Below are 17,547 nucleotides of genomic sequence, written 5' to 3'. Positions count from 1 at the left end.
CTTCACCATCCATCCTGATGCTGCCAATTGGCACAGTGGTGAGAATCTTTGTCTTCTTGACATTGAGCCTCAATCCATATTGGAGGCTGCAGTCCTTGGTATAGCATTGAGAAAGTATGCTGTCAGGGATCTCTCCAAAGCCTTGGAGAGCAATGATGTCCATTTAGAGACTAAGGTGGACCTAAATAAATCAAGTCACAGTCTTTCATATCACCTCCTATGTATCTAAGAGCTGACCAATGAATAAGATTATGTTGTTGTTGTTGTTGTTATGTGCTGTCGAGTCACTTGCGACTCAAAGTGACCCTATGTATAACAGCCATAAACCCTGCTCTATCTCTTGCCAACCTTAATGTCTCTGACACACCTATCCCAATACCCCAGTGATGGAATCAATCCATCTCATAGAGGGTCTTCCTCTCCTGCACTGTCCCTCAATCCTTCCAAGCATGACGTCCCTCTTCAAGGGACTGATCCTGTCTTGCAACATGTCCAAAGTATGTCAGATGGAGCGTCAGAATCCTTGCCTCCAAGGAGCAGCCTGGCTTCACCCTCTCCAGGACAAACTTGTTTGTTCTCCTAGCAGTGCATGGTATATTCAATACTGTTCTCCAGCACCAAAGCTTAAAGGCATCAACTCTCCTATTATCCCTAGTCACTGTTCAGCTCTCTGCTGCCCAGCAAGTAACTGCAAAGACCATGGCCTGTATCAGGGGCACTTTAAGTACCCAGACTGACATCGTTGCTCCTCAGTACCTTGGAGATGTCACTGACAGCAGACTTTCCCAATGCGATTTGTCTTTTCATTTCCTGACAGAAGAAAAATAGATGCAAGTAAATTGTGATGTTGGAGAAGAATGCTAAATACTCCATGGACTGCCTAAAGAACAAACAGGTATGTCTTGGAGAAGGTGCAGCCAGAGTGCTCCTTGGAGGCAAAGATGGTGCAGCTTTGTCTCACACGTTATCAGAAGAAGATCTTCCCTAAAAAGGATATCATGCCTGGAAAGGTGGAGGGGCAGCGAAGGAAAGGAAGACCCTCAATGCGGTGGACTGATAGGGTGTCAGTAGCCATGGACGCGAATGTGCTGACGATGAGAAGGATGGAGCAGGACAGGATGGAGTTCAGATCTACTGTTCCCAGAACTGCTATGAGTCGTACTTGACTCAATGGCACCGAACCACCAGAACCACCACCACCACCCACCACCACCACCACCACCACCACCACCACCACCAGGACATGTCTGTCTTGGAGGAAGTCTAACCAGGGTAGCTCCTTAGAATCAAGGACAGTGATATTTCATCTTACAGACCTCATGTATGTTATCAGGAGGGGGCCAGTCTCTGGAAAAAGCCAGGCAGTGAAAGGCAGAGGGTGAGTGAAAAAGAGGAAGACCCCAAGTGGATGGATTAACACTGTTTGTAACGATGGGCTGGAATGAGCATGGCAGACTGGGACGACGGCACAGGATGAGACACACTTCAGATACGTTCATCAGGGTCACCTAACAACAAATCCCCCTCAGACCTGCTGGTGTGTAATATCAAGTTAGCGCCAACTAAAGGCTCACCCTCTGGTGGGTGTTCAGAAGCAGTAAATCACACAGGAGGAGACTCTTTCTTTACTCACCTTTCTCACGTAGAAACTGTCAAGACCCTCATGAGATACTGACATCTCACAAGAGTTAAAGCTTGAGCACCACAGGTACTTTTCCCGTTAATACCTTTTCTGTCTCCACAGTTCAAAACAACACAGTGTAGGTTAACTTGTAAGACAATAAGCAGAGGTCAGCTCAAAACACCAACGTTGGACCCGAAGGGAGTGCTGAGGGCCAAGCAGGAAGAGAGAGACAGAGGGAGGAATGCGGAGGCATCTTAAAATCTAGGCACCTCCCACAATCTCTAAATTCCAGAAAGCCAATTAAAAATCATACTGGAAATAAAAGTATCCAAAACTGCCATCAGTCAGCGACCTGCATGGGGCTGTTTGTGGTGGTGTGCCGCTGAGTCAACTTCAACTTACAGCGACGACCACTGCCCCATGGTTTTCTGAACACCCATCACCTCTAGGTCGTTCCTGGGAAGTCCCTGGGTGGGTGTAAAATACCAACTCTTCAACTGGCAGCCAAACACCCAACGCACCACCCCAGGACAGCCCTGGGAGCTGTCACCTAAGAGGAACAGAGGCAGGGAGGATGGGAGCACTGAGGGGAGGACGAATGATTTAAAATGCATGGCCAGGCACAGAACTCAGGTCTAAAGCAGAAAAGCCCAGGAGTCCCAACTCTGGCCTCGGGCAGGTTGACTGAAGGCTTCTGGTCAAGTCTCGTCATCACTCAATGTCAGTTTCCTCATCTGCATAACTGGTTCAGCAGTTTTCCCTGCAAACTGTTCCTGAAGATTCAACAAGGGTATAAACACTCAGCCCTTCATAAGAACCCAAGAAAATTAGTTCCTTTACCAAGGGCAATAGTTAAATATGTTGACTTCTGAACTGACAAACATGGTAACACTGAAAAGCCTCGTTTACTTTTCTACCTACTTATTGTAGGTAACACAAAGAAAGGGGGCAGGAGAGACTCGCCTCCTGGAAGAAATTTATGAAGTGAGTCATTCTTTGTACTTTACTTACATTATCTTTTTCTTTCATAAATTATTTCCCCAAAAAATGTTTATTTAGTATAATGTAATTACATCAACCACATTACAGGAATGTTTAAACAACATTGTTCTTCATGGGAATAACTATATTGAAGCTTTTTGAAAGATATATTACAAAACTCTGCCTTAATATCAATGTTACAAAAGCTCCTCCTTGTTGCTGTGGGCTGTTGAATCAGAACCAACCCACAGCTGACCCTTCAGGTTTCCAGAGGCGGTAAAGCACAGGGGAGGAGATCATCCATCCTTTGCCTGAGTAGCTGGTGGATTTGAACTGGGTGCCTCTGGGATCACAGCACAGCTTCTTAGCACCAGGCCACCAGAGCTCCACACCTTAGTATATCCTAATTCTGAGTTACTTTTCAATCCACTCAACTTTAACAGTGTTTCTTTCTATCAAGAAAGTATTTTCTTCCTGAGTATGAAGCCCATTAAGACAATACTCCAAAGAGCAACTTTCTCTCTTTCCACAGGACACACACCCTTCTGTTAATGCAGCAAGCACTTCCTGAGAACCAGCCTCCTGCACTGAGCACTCACGGTGCAAAGACAGCAACTCCTAACCCCTGAGGCCAGACCCTCAAGCCACTCAGTCAAGCGCGGGGTCTACACAGCACCACTTCTCCCTTAATCTACCTTGTGCAAATTTACAGCACATCTATACCCAGGTCCAAGGGCTCTGGTGCCCTAGAGCTGAGAAGCTACACTGCACTGCCCAAGAAACGTGGTCTGAATCCACCACCTGGTGCCTGGGAGGAGGTGGGCAGTCCCCTCCTATGCAATTCAGGGTCAGTTCCGGGTCGGTTCCCGTTCAGTGGCACACCACAACATTCCAGACTGGTGGCCTTGTCCACAGAGCGCTGTGCTTCTAACTTCAAGGCAGAGCTTCTGGGCAAGCTCCTCTCGTGTGGTTTACATCCTCCGGAAAACCTGCTGGAAGGTCAGTGACGAGCCTGAGTGAGTTTCTATTTCAGATTATGAGCAGGACCCCCAATGCTCTAATTAACTTCAGTGTTTCTTCTCCAAGAGACTTTAATTAAGCTGCCTGAAAGGGCTCCATGTCCAAAGAGCTTGGGATCAGAAAATTAGAAAGAACTGGGAGAAGCAGATTTTCAGTTCCTGTCAGGTAGGTGGAGGTCACTAACTGGGAGAGGAGTAAGCATATGTTTTTATGTGCATTTGGTTTCTGAGAGAACCTAAGAGGTAAGATCACATGAGGCAAAGAGTAAAGTAGGCGTCCTTCCCCACGCTGGGGCAACCGGCAGTACTAGAACTTTGGAAATCACTTCCCCCCCTGCTTCTTTTCATTTATCTATAAACTAAACGAGACTCTGGAGCAAAGGGGGCACATTCAGAACTGCAAACCAAAGCCATCCTTAGCAACCCTACAGGCGAGAGCAGACCAGCCCCACAGGGGCTGTTGTTCATCTGGGTGGAAACAGACTGCCAGGATTTTTCTCCCTTGAAGCATCACCCTGGTAGATTTTATTTTTCTCCTTGAAATCTCTCTGGTAGATTTCAACCACTGACTTCTCGGTTACTAATCTTGTGCTTAAATCACTGTGCACTAGGGCTCCTTGCACAGAATTTACTTTGCACCATGATAAAGTCTCACTGAAACCATAATGAGAGATACCTTGCAACATGGACTAGTGGAGAGGGAAGGAGGGAGGGGGGAAGAAAATGTGCAACAATGAACAACAGAAACCAAACACATATAAGAAAAAGTGTGTTTGCTTTTGTTTTTGCAAAAGGCTAAATCTTCAGATACTAGAAGTGGAGAAGAGACAAGAAGAGCAATGACTTTTCAAAACTAGAAAGTAGGTGGGTAACATGAAAACAAAGCAAAACAAAAGTAACTGGAGTAGGGAAAGACTAATCCTAAATCACACCCAACAAGCCAAACCCACCACCAGATGAGTTTATTCCAACCCATGGCTCCTCTTCACCAGGTTCTCCATGATGTAAATCTTAACAGGACAGCTTCGTCTTTCCCATGGAGCTGCTGAATTCAAACTGCCAACCTTTTAGTTAGCAGCCAGCCCAACACTTAAGCTACTACATCAGAGATCCTGAATCCTAAACCAGAGACAGAGAAGGCAAAGAATTAGCCCAGTTCATGATACTAAATCCCCAAACATACAGAGTTACAGATGCTCAGAGACAAGGACCTTCCTCCAGACTGAAGAGGCAGTGGGCCTTCCCCTACACGCAGATTCCCAGCTGCTTATGTACTAAGAACTATGCTGCAATTCCAAAGGCACGCAATCTGAACCCACCAGCTCCTCCATGGGAAAGGAATGGGCAATCTCCTCGTGTGGGATTTACTGCCTCTGAAAACCCACTGGAGAAGTAGTCTGTTCTGACTCAACGGCACACAACAGTAAAGTAAGAGAAAGGAGCTCTGGTGGCCTCGTGGTAAGAAGCTGCACTGCTTAGGGGAGCTCTGGTGGCCTAGTGGTAAGGAGCTGCAACTACAATCCCAGAGGCGCACGGTTTGAATCCACCAGATGCTCTGCTGGGGAAGGAGGGACAATTTCCTCCTGTACCAGTCAGATCTGATTTGATGGTACACTCACACTAAAATAATAAAATTTTTTAAAAAAATTTAAAAAAAAAAGAAGCTGCACTGCCAACCCAAAGGCCACAGGTCAAATGCACCAGCTGCTCCAGCTTCAAGGGAGAAAGATGGGCAATCTCCTCCCATGTAATTAATTTACTGTCTCTGAAAACCTGCTGGAGTGTCAGCTATGGGTCGGTTCCATCTCAACGGTACACAATAACAACAAACTATAGGGATAAATCCATTTGTTAAAACCAGCCATCAGGCAGGGAGAAAGGTAAAACAATGAATGAATGGAAACCCAAATTTTCTCTACACATGATCATGAAAATTAAGAAAACAAAATTTAAAAAAAAAACACCAACCAGCCATCCACTTGTAGCATTAGGCAATCAAGACCAAACAAAAACAAAAACAAATAAACAAACCAAAAGCCAACAACCTGAAAAAGGGATGTTGAAGACAGAGAGTCTCTACAGAAGATTTAAAATAACAATTAACATGCTTAATGAGAGAAGAGCAGATGCTGCCATCAAAACAAAGATAATTAATATTAAAATTTCAGAAAAGCCAGTGATTAGTACAGCACTGCTCACAAAAGCCCAAAGGTAGAAACCTAAATGTCCATCAACAGACAAATGGATAAACAAAATACGGTATGGAACATGCTACATCATCAATGAAGTCTTGATACGTGTCACAACACGGATAAGCCTTGAAAACACACACAAAGTGAAAGAAATCAGAAGAACAACACTGTAATGATACAACTGACATGAAACAGACAAATAAAGAAAGATCAACTATATGAGTGACTCATGGAGAAGAGGGAAAGAAGAGAGTTTTTGCAAAGCAATGAGTTTCTGGTAAAAGGTGGTGAATACTCTGGTAACAGGTGGTGGTATGGCTGGAAGGATGGATGGATGTCACCAAAGTCACTGAACTGTACATGTAAAAAAATAATGAACTGGAAAATGTTTTGGCATTCATTTTTATCACAGTAATGATGATTAACCACCTAAAAATATGGTTTGTTTTTTGTGGGTTGTGTGTTTTTTTTTTAATTAGAAATAAAATATCAGTAAATGAGATGGGCAATACAGTAGAGACGATCTCTTAAAAAGTCAAGCTTGTTAGGGAGCTCTGGTGGTCTAGTGGCAAGACGCTGCACTGCAATCCCAGAGGTACACGGTTCAAATCCACCAGATGTTCTGCTGGAGAAAGAGGGTGCAATCTCCTCCTGCACCAGTCAGATCTGATTTGACGGTACACGTAAAAATAATACAATAAAAATAAAATAAAAAATTTTTTAAAAGTCAAGCTTGTAAAAGAAATGGAAAAATAAGCTTTAAAAGATAAAAGAGTATGTGACAACACTAGTCCCAAAAGATCAAAATCCAAATAATAAAGAATTGCAAAAATGAAATTCATAGGAAATGAGAAAATTAATCTAAGGAGTAATTCAACAAAAAATATTTAAGTTGCTGAAAGGGCTCACTGAATATCATAGAAAATTAATATAGACCCAAATCAGGTTACATTATGAAACTTAAAAGAGTACAAGGGAAAAGGTAATACCCTATTAAAGTCTGTTGTTTTTGTTGTTAAATGCCATTGAGTCGCAGGTGAGGCACAGCAATCCTATGAACTAAGTACTGGACACCTCCTGTATAACTTTCGTCCTTTCTCCAGGTTCATAGGGTTTCCAGCGGCAAGCTACTGTGGAAGTGGATGCCACTCCTGCTTCTAAACAGCTTCCAAGAAGCTGGTCTAGGAAGAAAAAAAATTGTATACACAGAGGGAGTACTGGTGCAGTACCACATTTTTCAACGGCAACCCTAAAAGCTTAAAATAATAGAGAAATGTCTTTTAAATTCTGAAGGAAAATTCTTTTTTCCATCTATTTTATACCTTGCTAAACTATCAGAAATATGACAAGGTAAAAATGCCTCTTCTGACATTCAAGCCCTTTGAAAAATCTATGTCCCTTGCACTCTTTTCATAGAAGTGATAGAAAGATTAGATCCCACCAACAAAACAGCATAAACCAAGAAAGATAATGACAGGAGATACAGAAAGCTCAGCATCCAACAGAGAGCAGCATAAGGAAACCCAAGAACAAAGGTAAAAGAGAGATCAGAGAAAGCAAGCAGTGTATAAAGCCTGGAGGACCGTAGCAGCAGCAGGCCTGAAGATTCAAAGAAAAGATTTTTCCAAAGTGAAAGAGAATATCTGCTGTATCTGAATTTCCTAAGAGGAGATATACAAAACTGGTGAAGAATTTTAACCAGAACACATTTTAAATACTGGCGGGGGGGGGGAGTTTTTCATTTTCACAGCTTATCTATAAATGCTGTTTACACAATCACAGTGAATACTTATCTAACAAAAATGGTAACCATATTGTGGTGAGTAGAAACATTTAAAATAAAGACAAAAGAAAGTGAACTTTTGTGCCATAAATCTATAGAGAATGCTTGAAATAGAAAATAGAAGTACAATCTAACAATGTTCTTTATAGACAAAAGAGTGACAGACAGCAATAAAAATGAGCGAGATCAAAAGGATCACCTAAGGAGTGGAAAATGAAAGAAAACAACACAGAACCCACTACTTTAAAAATAAATCTTACAAAACTATTTAAGCTATGTGTGTTCAAAACTACATATAAAAGCTGAGTTGTCTAAACAATATAACTCAGTTATATATAAAATTTTTAAAAGTAAAATCTAAGGGGGAAAAGTCCTAAATTATTTAAAAACAATTTGTTCCTTCAAATAAGTTTTCAATAGAATGGACAGCCTAAAATTCTTTGAAACAAAAGGAAAAGGAAACAGAGGAGAGTTAAAATAACAGGACATTAAATATTACCTACGTATTTGATAGAGAGTAATAGAAAACTTAAAATGTTCTCATAATTCATACAGCAATAGTGTGTTGAATAGAAAATGTTTATTTTGCTAAGAATTCTCATGAAAACATAATCTGAAGTTCTAGAGTCGACAATGGTAACTGGGATCCCACATAAAGTAGTACCCCTACAATCCACAATTTAGGGTTCTTGTATGCTTAGTAGCAAGAGAAGGTCCAAGGTTTACCTTTTCTTCTCTAAATCTATGGTAGTTCAAATCCACCAGCAACTACTCGGTAAAAAGGTAACCAATATCCTCTCATTGGCTTAACAGCCTCTGAAAACCTACCAGAGGGTCTGCTAGGAGTTAGTTCTGAGTTTATGACATTGAGTTTTGTTGGTTTTGCTTTAATTAAAATTTCAGAAACCAGAGAGCAATCTGGGATAAAGGAACTCCATACAGGACAAGGGCCTGGGTATAAACCATCCAATCTGCAGAAAGGCCATATGGAGAACTCTGTTTGTTGTTGTTGCTCTGTGTAATCAAGTCAAGTTAAGACTCATGGAGACCCTACGAACAAAAGATTTGTTCTTTCTGTTCTAGCCCTGTCCTGCACCATCCTCACGCTTCCTGACACACAACAGCCCATTGCCTCAGTCACTGTGTCAATCCACCTGATTGAGGGTCTTCCTCTTCCTCGCCAAGCCTCCACCCTTCTCAACATCACGTCCCTCTCCAAGAGCACCTCTTAGCAGTATGTATGTCCAAAAAATGTGAGGCAAAGCCTCACTATTCTTGCCTCCAAAGGGCAATCTAGCTGTTCCCATTGACTTGTCTCAACAGATGCAGTCTTGAATGCACTCATCAGTCTACGCTAGGAAATTTGGAGAACTGTTCTCTTGGCCAACGGATTCAAAGAGGTCCATATTTGTTCCTATTCCCAAGAAGGGTGATGAGAACTCCTACTTATTCTATAATGTTAAGAAAAATTTGCCCTCACTGTCAAATGCCTGAACAATAATGCCTTTTATCACAATTTTTTCCACTGGTTTCATGGGCAGCATTTAAGTCACTGAAATGGCTTTTCTTGCCCAACCAAGAGAGGAGAAGTCTATAAACAAACTCCTGCCATTGAATCGACTGCCATTCTCTTTCCAAGTTTCCAAGGCTGTCAATCTTGGGAGAAGAACGCCCATCTTAGTCCCAGGAAGCAGCTGGTGGGTTTGAACCGCCAACTTTACTCCATTAGAGTCCGTTTTCTTGCAATAAAAGCTAAATAAGAGCTACATGCACCTGTTCTGCCTTAACCTAGAAATTCAACTTAAAGACATTCAGAACTTATCTCGTTTGCAGCCCACAGACTTCCCATTTCCACCCCATAAGTCAGGTGTTGGAGTAGCTATTGTTGTCTTTCCCAAAGAGGTTAGCACTATGATTATTTTTTTAAATATATTACACTGCAAAACATAAATTATGGGAAATGATTGCTACAAAGTCATTCCTGAGAGTAGCTGATTCTGGGCCGCAAGAGGAATAACAGAGTGCAACTTTTATTTCCTGCACTCCTGCCACAAGATTCCATTAATGATAATAATTCTGAGCTCAAGTACACAAAAGACAGCTGAGGGTGGGCTGGGAGTAGCCTATTTCGTGCAGGTTCTGAGTCCCAGGCCGGCAGTGTTGAATGATGGGGCGCAATCACCCAGCTGAAGAGCTTAGTGGCATGTTCCTCAAGAGATCACGAGTAAAAGAAAAACTCTTTTATTGCTATGCAGTCCCACACCACAAGCCCACTGCACTGTGCAGCCTTCGTTCTGGACTCCTGTCATGACAATACCACCTAATCCTAGATCCCTTTAAAACAGTTCTCTCCCTCATCTGTTGCAATGCAGTATACAGTATCAGAGTTTTTCTTTTACTCTTCAAGGAGAAAAGTGAATTGGGGGGAGGGTGTGGGCAGGGAGAAAAGTGCAACAATGAATAACTGGAAACCCTACGTCTCTGTAAATTTTCATTAAAATTATTTAAATAAAAAAAAAGGTATTATGAGGCTCCTAGACTTGAGTGTAAGGAGGAAAGTGCTCTATAAAGAGGAGGCAATTACCCAGAGACTCACATTTTCAGCTGACCCTCTAAGCTTTCCCAGGAAGAGAGAAGACCCTCAAAGAGAGGGGATGACACAGTGACCTTAACAATGGGCACCTAACAGCAAACAGCATTTCTTCAGCAACTTCTCACACATCTTCTGTATCAAGGCGGGCAAAAACATGCTGACTTTAAAAGCTTAAAAGCCTCTATTGGGGGGTGGGTATCATAGGGTCATACAATTTGATGGGTGGAGGGAAGGGTAGATAAAGGAAAGGGGAATGACCTAGTGTGAAAACAATGTATACAAACTTTGTAAGTAAACCAGGACACAATTTTTAAAAAGATAAAAATTTTTTAAAGGACCGCTATTACCTGGCATTCTTTTTCTCCTTTTAAAGTGTATAAACCCACTTTTATTTTGATCATTGTCTCTTTCTTTATTAATTTTAATCAAATTTTAGAGACTTAGGTAGTCATTCATTGTTGCACTTTTCTCCCTGCCCACCGTCTAGCTGGCATTATTGAATAAGCAGGCTGAGTCCCCTCCCTTACCACCGAAGCTCAAAGACAATCACAAAAATGGCATCAAGGACTAAGAGAGTGAGGATTCAAGCTTTATTTTCCTTAATCTAAACCTCAGAAACCAGAAAGTAGTCTAGGACCAAGGGACACCATGCAGGCAGGCCCTAGATATGAGCATCCCATTTCCAGACAGGACTCGGACAAGTCCTCCTCGCCAATGGCATGGGGTATGTGGACACAGCACACAAGTGCCACTTCAAGGTCATTTGGTTCTATGTCAAAGACTATCAACACTCCCAGATCTGGGTTTAGAACCAAAGTGTCCTGGACTTTTCAGGGCAAAATCTAAAACTCTTTTATTTTTAACTTTTAAAAAAAAAACAAACTTCTCTGCCTGCTCCCCATCCCATCAAAAAAAAAAAAAGTGTCTATCTATATATATCTATAGATATATATGCATGCAAAAGAGTCTTAACTTTTTAAATAGATGCATAACAAGGAGAAAGCTTACATGGGCAACTAAAATCAGCACAAAAGAATGTTTTTAAGGAATGCCTAGGAATAAGGAGCTACCTGCCAAGCCAAAGGCACACAGTTCAAATCTACCAGTTGCTCTGCAGCACAGAGATGACCAATCTTCTCTCACACGATTTACTGCCACTGAGAATCCTCTGGAGGGTCAGCTATGAGTCGGTTCCAACTCGAAGATACGCAAACACAGCAAAGAGCGTGATAATCACCTCAAAAATATACTAGGCTTCTCAAACACCTACAAAGACCAAGTCTCACTATTCAAGCAGGGACACAGGCCCTCCACACTTGGACCCTCACCCACACCCCTCTCTGCTTCTCTCGAAAGCTCTGGGTTTCATCGTAGGCAGCCTGAACTCACCTCTCGCTTGGAGCCTGCTGTCCAACCACCTGCCTTTGTTCCTTTAATTAGAACTTTCTTATGGCAACTATCATTCTGTCCCAGCTTCCCTCAAAAAGGAGTCTTGGTAGTGCAACGATTAAGTGTCTGGCCACTAACCAAAAAGTCAGTCGTTCAAACTCACCCAGAGGCTCTGCGGAGCAAAGTCCTGGCAATCTGCTCTCATGAAAATGACGGTCTATGCTGCAGTTCTGCTGTCACAGGGATATGACTCAACCATGCCTAACAACAGTGTCCCCTAAGCCACTGACTTCCTGAGGACAGGGATCTAACGGGGTTCTCACACATACCGCCCTGGGCTCTTACCATCCCATCTGCACAGAAATGTGTTGAGTCAGTGAATGAATACATGCTCCCTCGTCTAGTGCAATACTTTAAAATACAAGATGCAGGAGACAGCACGTTCTACAGCTGCACACTTCCCTCCAGGCATTTCCAGAGCCTCAATCCCACAGATTCAGAATGTCCACTCACCGAAGCACATCAATGCTTCCCCAATGTGGGGACAGTAATGGGTGGACAGGAGGCAGCCATCTCGGACACAGACAAACAGAGACAGTGGGGGACGGGGGACTGAAATATTACACCAAGAAGAAAAAGATGGCGAAGAGCAGTGAAATCACAATTAAACGCTGCTGGCTGCCCTTGGTTCCCCTCCATTTCGTAGATTTTCAGAGAACATTTGTTGCTCTGGGATATGAAGGGGGGACAAAGAACACCTGGGTAGGGCTCCCAACATATCCAAAGTGGTCCTAGCAGTCTCCTTCTCACTATCCCAACACACAGAGGCATTTTCTCAGCTAGGGTTTATTTCTCCAAGCTGTAAGAAAACAGAACTGAGAAACAGGATAGACGGGCGATTAATAAACAGAAATCTTCAAATATGAGGCATATTTATAGCAACCTTAAACCTTGCTAACCCAGTCAGGCCCTACTATACATGTGACTCACGCAGTTCGGTAATTTTCCCAACTGTGGGACCTGAACCAACGAGCTACATAAGGATAGTGGTATAACCAGCTTTTTTTTTTTTAAAAAAAAAAAAAAACCAACCTAAATATACCGCAAAAAATACACACAAGCAGCTGGGACTAGTCTCTTGAAACCTATGTTTTCCTGATTAAAAAAATACAGATCTTACCACGTCATGTTCCAGAAAAGTTATAAGCCAATAAACTTTTGTGATAGAAGTTTACACGCCAAAATCCAATGATTCTCAAATCACACTAAAAGGAGCCCTGGTGGCACACTGGTGAAGCACTCAGCTGCTAGCAAAAGATTGGTGGTTGGAAGCCACTAGCCCCTCTGTGAGAAAAGAATGAGTTAAGTCCACTTCTGCAAAAATTACTGCCCAAGAAACCCCATGGGGCAAACTAAAAACTCAAGAGTGCTCCAACCTCCAGAGGAAGCCTGCTTTTCTCTAAATCTAGATTAAAATAAACGAAATAATAAAGTTCAAGGAGGGACAGGGCAGGGAGGACTTCTGTCCATAAATCAGCTTAATTTGCTGGGGTCTAATTATAGCTGCTACATTCACTTCATGATTTCAATTTCTCCCTATAAAACTGGAGAGCAAGAAGAATTAAGTATTTTACATAATTCATACAGCTTTACCACCATTAACCTTTCACCTAGAACTCAGTCCTCAACAGGAGTTGCACAGTGAAAAAAAATCAATTTCAGATTTCATACTTCTTCAAAGAGCAAGTCCAATATGGAATGAAATAGAACTTGAAATGTTTGCAAAACTGGTAAAAGAACACTGCAGCTGAACAGTCTCTTCAATATACTGTGCTTCAATTTCTGTGCACAAAATAAAAAGCATCCTTGCCTCACACCATAGAGAAGAACAAATTCAAAATGGATTAACAGGTTAGAGAAAAACAAATTCAAAATGGATTAACACGTGGCCGCACACTTTTAAACTGAGGACCCTGCTTAGAAACATTCCCCCCTCCACCCCCCGATGTATTACCGTCATTTATGGCAACGTGTTAAGGATGTAAACGTGAAAACTAAAACCACGGAATCTTTAGATGCACAAGCAGGGCCTATGCAGCCAAGTCTAACTTCAAGCACTAAGCTCAATGTCAAGAAAACAAAGATTCTCCCCACTGGGCCAATTGGCAGCATCATGACAGATGGAATAAGAGACTGTCAACAATTTCAGCTTGCTTGGTTCCACAACCAACACTCTTGTCACCATCAGTCAGGTAATCAAAAGGTGAATTTCATTAAGGAAATCTACTGCCAGGGGACTCTCTAGAGAGGTACTCTCTGGTGTACTAAAGAGCAAAGATGTCAGTCTTGAAACTAAGGTGAACCTCTCCAAGCCATGGTCTTCACAATTACTTGCTATACATCAGAGAGCTGACAATGACCAAGAATGACAAAAGGAAGAATTGATGCCTTTGTGCTGTGGTGCTTGAGAAGAGTACTGGGCATACCATGGACCCTCAAGGGAACTAAAAGGTCTGTCCTGGAGAGGGTGAAAATAAGCTTCTTGGAAGCTAGAATTTTGAGACTCCATCTTACATACTTTGGTCATGTAGATAGGAGGAACCGGTCTCCCATGGGTCAAGGGACAGGAAAGTAGAGGAAGACCTCGGATAAGATGGACTGACACAGTAACTGGGGAAATGCAGGCAGATGTGTCAGAGACAATGAGACTGGCTCAGGATAGAGCAGGGTTCAGAAATGTTGCACGTAGGGTCACTAAGAGTCATAGCAGACCACACGGCACATAACAACAATACAGTAATAAACAGAACAAGACAAAACAAATAAAAAACAGACCTTGTAAAAATTAAAACCTTTCAAGGGAGCCCTCTGATGGCCTAGTGGCAAGAAACTACACTGCAATCCCAGAGAAGCACAGTTCAAAACCCCCAGATGCTCTGCTGGAGGAGGAACAATCTCCTCCTTTACCAGTCAGATCAGATTTGACGGTGTACACACACACACACACACATATAATAAAACCTTTAAAAAAATAAACCTTTCATCCATCAGAAGCATTCACCAAAAATGGATAAGCTATCAACTTCAAAAATCATGTATTGCTATGAATCTAATATCCAAAAAAGTTTATATAATTTACCATATATAACCATCTATAAAAGAACATAAATATTTTCTATAAGTCAAGGACTACCAGGAAAAACAAAAACATAAAAATTGTTTGTAAGATACTGGAAAATAGTATTTACACTAAAGGTTTTTATTCTTTTAATGATCCTTGTCTAGGCCACCTCAATTCAGTATGCTACCTTTCTGAAATGTTTTAAGTTTTATAAAATCATGAGACAAGAAAGATAAGGAGAATGGAAGACATCAGCAGGGTTAGGCCAACCACTTGTTTTTTCCTACATAAAAGTCAAAGGCAGTTACGCCTTTTATTTAATCCTCTAACCCTCTCAGGAAGCTTTCCAGGGTAGTAGCAGCTGCTCATTCAAAGTAGAAAATAAATGTGCTGCTTGTTTTCTTCTTCTTCTTCTTCTTTTTTTTTTTGGGGGGGGGGGGAGAAAGGGATGTTCTTTCCCCAAACAGCATGCTCCAAAACTTTTACCATCCTAAACTCTGTAGATGTATTTTACTACAGAAATGACAGTCACAGGCCACTTTTGCACCTCTAAAGCTTTAACAACTAAAAATGTGGTTCTCTTATCTACTGAGACAAAAAAAGTTCCCATCTATTTTCCACTAAGTACACAAAATAAAAATAGTCTCCTTGGACCACCACTCAGAGCATATACTTTGTTTGGGAAGCAGAGTTATTATAGGAAGCTTACTCTCTTGAGATTTAAGAATTTTGGCCAGTACTCATTTTTTAATTTTTTTTTTTTTTTAAAAAGTGGAGACAGTAAATGTTGAGTACAGCTACCAACTGGTGATCATGGGCTATGTACACGCAGCACCAGACTCTAAATATTTTTTCAAACCGACTGACTGACCGTCAGTTCACCATGGCAAATGATCAGGGAGATATCTGTGCAAGACTAAAGTCTGATTAAAATGCAAAATATCAAAAGGAAATACTAGAGAACTTTGTTTTGTTTCAATTATTACAGGAGATTCACCTCATTTTACTGATAAATATTTCCTCAGCCAACTCACCCTGAGGTTCATAGCTCTAAATTCAAATCAAACCAAGAGTCTGAAAAAAATAACAAGGAAACACATCAAACTCCTACCTAAAGGTTAAGAGACTGTTAGGTCATTAAGGTACATGACCTTTAAAAATGCTTTAAATGTAATTCAAAGATCTTTTTCTTTAAATATCTTCCTAGTCACAGCTTAGAGCATTAAACTGTTACTCTTCAAAAATAATAAAAAACAAAGGACCATTTAAAACCCTCGGCCACAGTTACAGCTGGCATTAAAAGAGGTACGTTGGAGTTCCTACTTTTCTAGACTCGAAACCTGAAAAATGAAACCCAGTGCTCTCATTTAGGGCTTTTTTAAAAAGGGTGGGGGAACCAGGAATCTACCTGAAGAGAGTCGATTGTGGGCTTGTAAAACTGACTACAGGTTTGCACATACACAGCGTTTCACTGTGAGGGTAAAAAGAGTGAGTCCATTAGCAACTACACAGCAACAACAGACAATACACTGGAACACTTGTGGTTGTTCATAAAGCCCTCATCTCCACATGCTTTGCTAAACTGTTAGGGAGTGCATGCAAAACTTTTGAAGACATCCTCAAACGCCTAAACGGAGAAGAGTTTAATCTTAATCGTTTCACCATGACATCAGAAAATTCCAAGCTACACAAGGATGATTTTCTTTTTCAAAGGGCTAGCTAGAAGCAGGCATCAAGGATGGGAAAAGGAAAACTAACGCAGTGATGTAAATGCGAAACTCAACTCTTCCTTTCAAGAGAAGCCCTGATAGGCCAGGGGGAGAGTTTGTTAGAAATAGCTCATCTAAACCCAGAAAACTCTCAAAGTGCAAGTCCAGTGTCCCCAGTATACGAGGCGACTGCGCTGCACGCCGCAGGACTCCGGCTTCACAAGCTCACACTTGGCCAGGTGTTTGCACCAGAAACCAAATCTCTTACAAGTGCAAGCAGCCAGGACCCTCTGAACGCCGCCTCTCCCCCCCAGACCAGGGCAGGCGCAGGCCAGCAGGTCCAGGCGCGCTCCCCGCTCTCCTCCCAAGTTTACCACCCGCTCTCCGGGGGGCTGGGGACCCTGGGAGCACGCGATCGGGGTGGGGGTCTGAGGCCCCGAGATGTCTCTACCACCCCCAGTCCGCACACTGGGCCCAGAGATCAAGCTGGGCCCTCTTCAAAGGCATTTCTGGAGACCAGTTCCCCCAGGGGATGGGGCCGACGCGGGGCCTGCAGCTCCGGGGGACTTGGGGGGGACAAGGTGAGACGGCGGGCAACCTCATCCGGTTCCCCCACATTCCTCCCTAACGACTCCCCGGGCGAGAGGGCCGCCGACACGGCGCACCCGGGGCCAGACTCAGGCCGCAGCCGCCGGGCCCCTCCTCCGCACCCCCGAAAGCGGCCGCGCCGAGGGGCCGGGTCCCCCAGGATGCGAGCCGGGACCCCCGGGCTGCGGGCGGGGCGGCCGTACGCTCGGGGAGCTTCGTCCCCGGCCGGGCCCCGCGCGCAGCAGCAGAGATCGCGCCGAGGAAGGCTCGGGCGCGACCCCGGAAGGCTGAGCGTGGGGGGGGGGTCGTGTTTACACCGCCAAGTTCCCCGCTTCCGCCCGAGCCCCCGCATTCCTGCCCCTCGGCGGCCGGGGGCCCCCGCTTACCTGCATGCCGGGCAGGCCCGACTGCACCGGGGAATGAGCCATGGCGCTCGGGACGGCCACTTCCTGGGACGGGACGGCCGGGCCGCGGCGAGGCGCGCGGGAGACCAGGCCCGCTGCCCGCGCGGAGCCCTCGGCGGCGGAGGCGCCCGGGGAAGCCCGAGT

At 43.4% G+C, this 17,547-nt stretch overlaps 1 protein-coding gene across 1 annotated transcript in view; it reads right to left on the bottom strand.

Annotated features, from left to right (window-relative positions):
• STK24 (serine/threonine kinase 24) overlaps window positions 1–17,540 on the bottom strand; it is a 144,590-nt gene extending 127,050 nt beyond the window's left edge. The window contains exon 1 of the mRNA XM_006879563.1: window positions 17,386–17,540. Coding sequence (XP_006879625.1) covers window positions 17,386–17,427 — 42 coding nt within the window. The 5' untranslated portion in view covers window positions 17,428–17,540. The remainder of the gene's footprint in view (window positions 1–17,385) is intronic.
• Between the last annotated feature and the right edge of the window lie 7 nt (window positions 17,541–17,547).

This window comes from Elephantulus edwardii, unplaced genomic scaffold (assembly GCF_000299155.1).
Source record: "Elephantulus edwardii isolate Elephantulus edwardi_28Jun2011 unplaced genomic scaffold, EleEdw1.0 scaffold00004, whole genome shotgun sequence".
Taxonomy (NCBI): Eukaryota; Metazoa; Chordata; class Mammalia; order Macroscelidea; family Macroscelididae; genus Elephantulus; species Elephantulus edwardii.
The sequence above is the reverse complement of the archived record's forward strand: the minus strand, read 5'-3'. Positions and strand labels throughout refer to the sequence as shown.